The 9519-nt window shown below is 66.9% G+C and overlaps 1 protein-coding gene across 1 annotated transcript; it reads left to right on the top strand.

Annotated features, from left to right (window-relative positions):
- The first annotated feature begins 857 nt into the window (after positions 1–857).
- On the top strand, positions 858–9264 carry GAS2L1 (growth arrest specific 2 like 1). Its single transcript, XM_068653752.1, is given in 7 exon segments — positions 858–997; positions 2043–2693; positions 4965–5072; positions 5368–5464; positions 5709–5967; positions 8012–9069; positions 9072–9264. Coding segments are annotated over 6 exon segments (2217 nt in total). The 5' UTR covers positions 858–997; positions 2043–2048; the 3' UTR covers positions 9122–9264.
- Positions 9265–9519: the final 255 nt, after the last annotated feature.

Genomic DNA, 9519 nt, shown 5'->3' with positions numbered 1-9519 from the left:
CCTCAGTTTCCCCCTCTTGGTGGGGTTGGGGCCAAATCCTGTTCCCGCACTGAGCCCCCCCTGGTGTGTCTCCCCCAGGGCCACCATAGGGTGCAGGGGCTGGATGCTGGCTGTGTTCCCATGTCCCCTTCCTGTCCCCATGGCTGTGCCCCCCATGTCCACATCCCCCCTGGCCGTACCCCTGCGTCCCCCCCCATATCCCTGGAGATGTCCCCCGGGGCTGGCATGTCCCTGTAGCCAACCCCCCCCATGTGTCCCTGTCCCCCTGCGGCCACATCCCCATTATCCCACACCCCCTGTGGCCCTATCACCCCGTGTTTGTGCTCCCCGTGTCCCTGTCCCCCTGTGGCCACATCCCTGCCATCCCACCCCCCATGTCCCCATTTCCCTGTCCCCCCATATCCCTTCCACCCCACCCCCCCAAGTCCCCAAAGATCCCCCCATGTGTCCCTGCAGCCATAACCCCCCCATCTCCATGTCCCCATCCCCATGTCACCCCCACCCCATCTCCCCCCCCCAAATCCACCCCCCCATGCCCCATAGATACCCCCCCACGTCCCCATGCCCCCCCCAAACCCCCCCATATCCCCCAATACCCCCCTATACCCCATATCCCCCCCTATCCCCCCCCATATCCCCATCCCCCATGCTCCCCCCATCCCCCCCCATCTCCCCCCATCCCCCCCATATCCCCACATCCCCCCCCGGTTCCCCCCCCCAGTGCTGTGCCCCCGCCCCCGCCGCTCCCATCCCTGCCCTTTCTGGGCCGTTTCCAACTTCCCGGCCGGGCGAGGCGGCGGCGGCGGCTGCGGGGCTGCCGGGGGGGGGGGGGGGGGGCGGCTGGGGTGGGCTCTCGGCCCCGCTTCGCTCCCGTTTCAGCCCCGGTTCGGCCCCGGGGGCCACCGGCGGATGGCGGCGGGGGCGGGGGAGGCGGCGGGGCCCCCCCCGCTGCTCACAGCCCGGCCCGGCCCGGCCCGGAGGCAGCGGCTCGGGGACGGTGAGTGCGGGGCCGTGGGGATGGGGGGGGGCGGGGGGGGGGCGTACGGGGTTTTGGGGGGGTGGGCACCGAGTTGGGGCCGCGTCCGTGGGTCCCTGGGAGCCCCCCCCCCCAAAAAACACCACCCCCAGTCAGCATCTGCCGCGCAGGTGCTGCCCCTCCCCCCCGACACCCCCCCCTTCCGTAAAGACCCCCCCCAAAAATGGACCCCCCCCATGTGAGAGCTCGCCCCTCCCCCTCTTAACCTCCCCCCCCTCCTCGCAGCACGGTGCCCCCCCCCCCAGCAGACACCACCCCCAGACACCCCCCCGTACCCCTGCAGGGCCCCCACTGTCACAGCCACCCCCCCCCCCCGCGGCAGGCACCACCCCAACCCCCCCCATCACCCCCTGGGCACTGCCCCCCCCGAACACCCCTTATCAGGTCACCTTATCAGGACACCCCCTTATCAGTGCCCCCCCCCAGCAGAGACCCCCATGGTGAGGGGTTGGGGTGGGGGGGCTGCCCCCAGGCATGGGGGCTCACTGGCTCTTGTGCCCCCCTCCCCAAATATCCCCCCCCAAGTGCAGCCCCCCCAGCCCCACATTACACCCCCATGGGGTGTCCTGGGGGGGCGGAGGGGGTTGAGGGGGTCTCCCTGAACCTCCCCCCCCCCCAGGGTGGCACCCAGGGTGCTGGCAGCCGGGTGGGTGCCACCCACGATGACTGGGCAGCTTTGGGAGGGGGTGGGGGGGGCACTGGGGACATCAACCCCGTCTTGGGGGGGGGGCACACAGCACAGCGGGGTGACACGGGGTGCGGGGGGGACACGGTGGGGGTCTTGCGGGTGGTGGTGACATCCCTGTGCCCATGGGGGGACACTGGGTGGGGGGGACACTGGGTAGGGGGACACTGGGTGGGGTGGGCACCAGGTGGGGTGGGCACTGGGTGGGGTGGGCACCAGGTGAGTGGGGGCTTCTGGGGGGGGTGTTGCAGGGTCTGAGCCCCCCCCCGAGTTCCCATATAACACCTGGTCCCATATAACACCCGCTGCCCCCCCCCCCAGCTCGCCATGGCCGACCAGAGCAACATCCAGTCGGCCGCCTCCAAGAGCATCCGGCCGTTCCGCTCCAGCGAGGAGTACCTGGAGGCCATGAAGGAGGACCTGGCCGAGTGGTTCAACACCCTGTACGAGCTGGACGTGCAGCCCGACACCTTCCTGGAGAGCCTGGAGACGGGCTGTGCCCTCTGCCAGCACGCCAACAACGTCACCCGCAGCGCCGGCGACTTCCAGCGCCGGCACCCGGCCGCCGCCGCCCGCATGCGGGTCCCCCGGCGCGAGGTGGTCTTCCAGGCCCGCAACGTGGCCCCCGGCTCCTTCGTGGCCCGCGACAACGTCTCCAACTTCATCCAGTGGTGCCGCCAGGACCTGGGCATCCAGGACGTGCTGATGTTCGAGACCAACGACCTGGTGCTGAAGAAGAACGAGAAGAACTTTGTCCTCTGCCTGCTGGAGGTGGCCAGGCGGGGCGCCAAGTTCGGCATGCTGGCCCCCATGCTGATCCAGATGGAGGAGGAGATTGAGGAGGAGATGCGGGACCCCACGGCGCCGGGCGCGCACCGCGAGGGCCGGGCCCCCAGGAACAGGGCCCTGGGCTCGGCCGGCGGCGGGGGGCAGCGCCTGGCCCTGTGCGACCTCAGGAACCTGGACGAGCTGGTGAGCGTGGGGGGGCCTCCAGCCCCCAGAGGGGAGGTCTGGACCGGGGGGGGTCTCTAGGCACCCAGCGGGGGCTCTATGGCCTCTCTAGGTACCCAAAATGATCTCTATGGTCCATGGGAGGCCCTCTCTGTGGTCCATTGTGATCTCTATGGTCCATTGGAGGTCTTCTCTATCCACCCAACATGATCTCTATGACCCATGGGAGGTCCTCTCTAGGCACCCAACTGGGATCTCTATGGTACATGGGAGGTCTTCTCTATCCACCCAGGAGGAACTCTATGACCCATTGGAGGTCCTCTCTAGCCACCCAACTGGGATCTCTATGACCTGTGGGGGTTCCTCTCTATCTACCCAAGGAGGAACTCTATGGTCCATGGGAGGTCTTGTCTAGCCACCCAGGAGGAACTCTATGGCCCTTAGGAGGTCCTCTCTAGCCACCCAAGAAGGCACTCTATGACCCATGGGAGGACCTCTCTATCCACCCAATGTGATCTCTATGACCCATTGGAGGTCTTCTCTATCCACCCAACCACAAACTCTATGACCCATTGGAGGTCCCCTCTACCCACCCAACGTGATCTCTATGACCCATTGGAGGTCCCCTCTACCCACCCACCACGATCTCTATGACCCTTGGGAGGTCCCCTCCATGCCCCCAACGGGACCTCCATGGCCCCCCCAGTGCTCTCCCCGTGCACCCCCAGGCTCCCCACAGCCCCCACAGCTCTCGGTGCCCCCCAGGACCTCCGTGGGCCGTGGGAGGTCCCCCCCCCACCCAAGGGGGCTGTCAGTGCTGGGGGAGGCCCCCACGCACCCACCCACCTCCATCCAGCCCATGGGGTGTCCTCGCCACCCTCCCACCCGGGCTGTGACCCCATAGCGGTGACATCCCTGGGGACACCGGGAGGGGTGCCATGGGGGGGGGACACGGCCAGGATTAGTAGGGCACAGGGTGGATTAACGAAGCCCTGCCCTCCCCTGACCCCCCCATCCCCTAATCCCAAAGCCGGTTTTTAATCGAAACCCCGATTCCGCCCTAAATCCCGCAGCCTGACGCAGCTCCTTGAGGGATTGGGGGATTGGGGGGGGGACATTGGGGTGCTGCTGCCCACCCCCCCCACCCCAAGGTACCCCCAACCTGCCCCGGCCCCCCTGCGGGGCGCTGCCAGCCCCGAGGGAATTTTTCCGGGCTGCGTAATGCCTCGCCATGGGCTTTTATGGGCAGCGATGGAGCCGGGGAGGAGCCTGCATCCGGCATGGCCCAGCCACCACACTGGGGGGACGGGTCCCCAACGGGGTCCCCCCCTCGTCCCCACGTCCCCAGGGCTCGGGGTCAGGCCCCCGGGGCTCCCTGCAGCTCCCCCCCCCCCCCGTGCCTCAGTTTCCCCATAGAGGAGAGGCTCGTGGGGGGGGGGGCCTGGCTGGAGGAGAGCGGTGGGCAGGGAGGAGGAATTGCATAAAAATAAGAATTTAAAAAAAAAAAAGGGGGAATTGTTAAAAAAAAATAAGTTTTTTTTTTTTTTAAAAAAAAGGGGGAATTGCTAAAAAACAAGGAAATGGGGTTGGTGAAGGCAGAGGGGTGCAGGTGCTGGGGGCACCCACCCCTCGGGCCGGGTCCGTGCTGATGCCAAACCCCGGGCACAAAAGGGATGTCCCCAGGGGTCCCCGTCCCCAAATCCCCCCCACCCGAGCCCCCTCTGCCCCCCCAGGCTGTGTCCCTGTGCCACGCCGCTCCTCCAGCCAGGGCAGGATGCGACCGTGTCCCCGCGTCCCCCCCCGGCATGGACCCGTGCCTAATCCCTGACGTCAGCCCCACAGCTTCCCGGCCCTACAGACACAGGCGGACGGGGCCGGGGGGGGCAGCGGGGGGTCCACAAACCCCCTTTGGGGATCCCCCAGCTACGGGGCGCAGCCTCGCCACCTCCCCAAAAAACTTGCTTGTTTCTAGTCGTGCCAAGAATTGACGCTTTCCCGAGTGGAAAAACCCACCCCGGGGACACGCCTGGGAGCGGCGGGAGGATTCTGGGGCTTTTTTTAATTCTCCTTTTTTCTAAAAAAAAACAAAACAAAAAAAAAAAAAAAAAAAACGCCGCTTTCGGTGCCCGGCTGTGGGAAGTCCCTGGGGCCCCTCTCTCGGGGAGGCTCCGTGGGGGCTGCGGCCCCTCGTGGGTGCCCCCCAATTTGTGGGGGCGCACGGGATGGGAGCTGCTCGGTTTTGGGGTGGGGGCGCTGACCGGGATTGGGGGTGTCTCATCTTTTTCCCCTCAGGTGCGGGAGATCCTGGGCTGCTGCACGTGCCCGTCCCAGTTCCCCATGGTCAAAGTCTCCGAGGGTAAATACAAAGTGGGAGACTCCAACGCCCTCATCTTCGTGCGAGTAAGAACAGCACCCCCACCTCCTTTTTGGGGCCGGGGGGGGGGGGCTGGGGACCCATTCTGGGGGGGCCCTTCCATGGGGGAACCCCAAAAGGGTCGGGGTTTGGCACCCCGGGACTCAGTGCCCCCAGCCCCGAGTGGGGACGGGATTTATCCTTCCCCTCACCCCCACTTCTCCACCTCCTTTTGGGGTCTGGCGGGGCTCCCCCCACACCCTGGGGTCCATGCTGCCTTTTTTTGGGGTTTGGGGGGTTTTGGGGGTTTTGGGGCTGACGGCACCCCCCTTCCCTGCCCAGGTGCTGAGGAGCCACGTGATGGTGCGCGTCGGTGGCGGCTGGGACACGCTGGAGCATTACCTGGACAAGCACGACCCGTGCCGCTGCGCCTCCCTCTGTGAGTGCCCCCCACACCCCAAACCGCCCCCCACTCGCCCCTATTTGGGGTTTTTCCCCTCTCCTTTCTCCCTGCGGGGCCATTTTCCCGCAGGGTGGGCTGTGCCGGGCACTGATCCGGCTGGAACGGGGCAAAAATGAGAAAAGTTTGTTCCCGCTTTGGGCCAAATTCACCCCGGTGAAGGTCTTGGGGTGAATTCGGTCACCCCCTGACCCCCCCCCCCGTGTCCCCTTTTCCCTTGCAGCCCACCGCCTGCCCCCCGCCCGCCCTCAGGCCTTCTCCCCACAGAAAGCAGCCGCCAGCCCCAGCACCCTGCGCCGTGCTGAGCCCCCCTGCCCTGGGGACAGGGACAGGGACAGGGACCGGGACCGGCGTCTCCCCGTTCCTGGGGGCTGCCCCCCACCCAGCGGCATCCCGAAGCCGTCGGCCGGGGCTGTGCTGCCCCCGCGGGGCCCCGCACACGGCTCCGGCAGCCCCTGCAGGAGCCCCGGCGGAGCCCTCAGGTAGGGTCAGCACCCATGGGTGCTGCGGGGGGGGGGTGCTGTCCCCGTGCTGTCCCCTCATTGTCCCCATGCTGTCCCCATTCCCCTCACCATCCTGTCCCCTCACTATCCCATCCCCATACTGTCCCCTGTCCCCATGCTGACCCTTCATTGTCCCCTCCCCTGTCCCCTCGCTGTCCCCATGTTGTCCCCTCACTGTCCCCATGTTGTCTCCATGCTGTCCCCTTGCTGTCCCATCCCCTTGCTGTCCCCATGATGTCCCTGTCCCCTTGCTGTCCCCTCATTGTCCCCGTGCTGTCCCCATTCCCCTCACCATCCCATCCCCTCACTATCCCCTGTCTCCTCGCTGTCCCCATGCTGACCCTTAATTGTCCCCTCCTGTCCCCTCCCCATTCCATGTCCCCTCACTGTCCCGTCCCCTCACTATCCCCATGTTGTCCCTTGTCCCCCCCATCACTGTCCCCTGTCCCCTCCCCTGTCCCCCCTCTTTCCCCAGTCCCCTCACTGTGTCCCCTGTCCCCCTGCTGTCCCCTCACTGTCCCTTTTCTGTCCCATCCCCGTGCTGTCCCCATGCTGTCTCTGTCCCCTCATTGTCCCCTCACTGTCCCCTGTCTCCCCACTGTGCCCTGTCCCCTCACCATCCCGTCCCCTCACTATCCCCTGTCCCCTCACTGTCCCCTCCCTGTCCCTTGTCCCCCCCCCACTGTCCCCTCCCTGTCCCCATGTTGTCCCCCCGCAATGGGGTGTAATGGGGGGGTAATGGGGGAGTAAGGGGGTGCAATGGGAGTAATGGGGGGTACTGGGATGTAATGGGGGGTAATGGGGTGCAATGGGGTTTAATAGGGTGCAGTGGGGGTAATGGGGTGCAATGGGGTGCAATGGGGGGTGCAATGGGGGGTGCAATGGGGGGGTAATGGGGGAGTAAGGGGGTGCAATGGGGGTACTGGGCTGTAACGGGGGGGCAATGGGGGTGTCCCCCCGCTGTCCCCTCCTGCCCCCCCGCCCCGTTGCCATGGTGCCCGCGGCCCGGCGGGGGGGGGCAGGAAGCCGGGGGGGGGGCGGGGAGCGCGGCAGGGCCCGGCCCCACGGGGAGGGAGCGGCCCCGCGCTGCCCCCCCCCCAATGCACACTGCGCAGGCGCGGGGCGGGGGGGGGGGGGCTTAGAGGGGACACGCCCACTGCTGGGGGGGGGATGGGGGGTAATGGGGGGTAATGGGGGGTGTAATGGGGGTAATGGGGGGGTAATAGGGGGCAATAGGGTGCAATGGGGGGGTGAAATGGGAGGGTAAGGGGGGGTAATGGGGGTAATGGGGGTGTAATAAGGGGTAAGGGGGTGCAATGGGGAGTGAAATGGGGGAGTAAGGGGGTGCAATGGGGGTTATGGGGGGGTAATGGGGTGTAATAGGGTTTAATAGGGTGCAGTGGGGGTGTAATGGGGGTAATAGGGTGCAATAGGGGCTGAAATGGGGGAGTAAGGGGGGGTAATGGGGTTAATGAGGGGTAATGGGGGTGTAATAAGGGGTAATGGGGTGCAGTGGTGGGTGAAATGGGAGGGTAAGGGGGTGCAATGGGGGGAATGGGGGGTAATAGGGGTGTATTGGGGGTAATGGGGTGCAATGGGGTGTAATGGAGGGTAAGGGGAGGTGCAATGGGGGGTAATTGGGTTGCCATGGGGGGGGTAATGGGGGGTAAAGGGATTGTAATGTGGTGCAATGGGGGGGTAATGGGGGTAAAGAGGGGTAAGGGGGGTGTAATGGGAGGTAAGGGGGTGCAATGGGGTGTAATGGGGGTGCCATGGGATGTAATGGGGTTCAGTGGGGGGGGTTAATGGGGTACAGTGGGGGTTCAAGGGAGGCTGCACAGGGCGCGATGGGGCTCAAGGGGGGAAATGGGGAGAAAAGGGGGGTGCAATGGGCATACAGTGGGGTGCAAGGGCTGCAGTGGGGGGGCTGCGATGGGGGCTGTAAGGGCGTACAATGGATGGTATGGGGGTCTGCAGCGGGGGTCCGGTCCCCTCACCCTCCTCTTCCTCTCCCCCCCCCCAGGCCCCGCGACCCCGCTCCCCCCCGCAGCCGCCGCCCGTCGGGGGACAGCGACTCGTCCTCGGTGTCCTCGGTGTCCTCGGCGGGACCCCCGCGCCCCCAGCGCCCCGCGGCCCCCCCCACCGCCCCCTCACCTCGCCGCCAGCCCCCCGGCCGCAGCCGCTCGGGCGACCGCAGCCCCCTGCCCCTCCGCAAACCCCCGGGGGGGCTTGGGGACGAGCGGGGCCGTCCTCGTGTCCCCAACGGGCCGGGATCGGGGTCACCGCGTGCCCGGAGCCAAGGGCGCCCCGTGGCCACCGAGCCCGTGCTGCTGATCCGCCGGGGGCGCGACGGGCAGCACTCGTGGGCACGGACCCCCGCCAAAGCCCCCCCGGCCCCTCGACGCTGCTCCTTGCCCGGGAACGGGGACAGGGACGGGGACAGGGATGGGGACAGGGACGGGGACGCTTTCCAGGAGGAGCTGGAGGAGCTGGTGAGGAGGCTGCGGGCTCCTCTGCGCTTGGAGCCCGGGCAGGAGCAGCAGCTGCTGGGGAGGTTGGAGGAGGAATTTTTGGCCAACACGAGGCTGATGGAGCTGCAGGACCCCCCCCCGGCACGAGGGACCCCCGAAGCGGGCGGCGGGGCGGCGGCCACCGACTCGGCTTATTGCTCTTCCTCCTCCTCCTCATCCTCCCTCAACGTTTTCAGCAAGCACGGAGGGGCCGGGCCCCCCCTTACGGCAGCCCCCCAGGCGCAGGAGGGTGGCGGAGGTGGGGGGCACGGGCGCCCCTCCAGCTCCTCGGACGAGAGCAGCTTGGTGCCAGCCTCCGGCGCCGAATCCGACCCCGAGTGGGTGCCAGGAGAGGAAGATGAGGATGAGGAGGATGAGGACGAATGGACGGGGGGCAAGGGGATGGCACCGGGGGTCCCCTACCCCGTGCCCCCCGCCCTGCGCCCCCGTGCCAAGCCGCGGTTGGACACGCAGCCCGGCAAGAGGCCGTCCCGCATCCCCACGCCGCGGCCCCCCGGTGCCCCCCAGCCCTGGCGGGCCCTGCAGAGCGTCCTCTCCTCCCTGCTCGAGCCCCCCTGGCCCCCCGGGACACCGAGGGGCTGGAGGAGGACGCCTGGCCCTGAGGGATGGGGAGCGGGGGGCACCCGCTGGGCCCTGGGGGTGGCTGCGGGGATGGGGTGGGGGCACCCGGGGGCTGGCACGGGGTGGGGGGTCCCCGTGGGAGCAGGGGGGGCACCCGGTGCCTCTCCTCTTGGCTTCTCGTCCCACCCCCCCCTGCCCTTCCTCTTTTCTCCTTTCCTTGCCCTTCTTTTTCTTGTCCTCCTCTTCTTCCTCGCCTTTCCCTTCCTCTTCCTCTCTTGCTCCTTCTTCCTTTGCTCTTCTCTTTTCCTTGGCTTTGTCCTTTTCTCCTTCTTTCCCTTTCTCTTCTCCTTGTCCTCCTCTTCTTTTCCTTTTCCTTTTTCCTTTTCTCCTTTTTTCCTTCTCCTTTTTCCTTTTCCTTCTTTTTCCTTTTTCCTTCTTT

This window comes from Anas acuta, chromosome 17 (assembly GCF_963932015.1).
Source record: "Anas acuta chromosome 17, bAnaAcu1.1, whole genome shotgun sequence".
Taxonomy (NCBI): Eukaryota; Metazoa; Chordata; class Aves; order Anseriformes; family Anatidae; genus Anas; species Anas acuta.
This window is presented reverse-complemented; position numbering and strand designations above follow the sequence as displayed.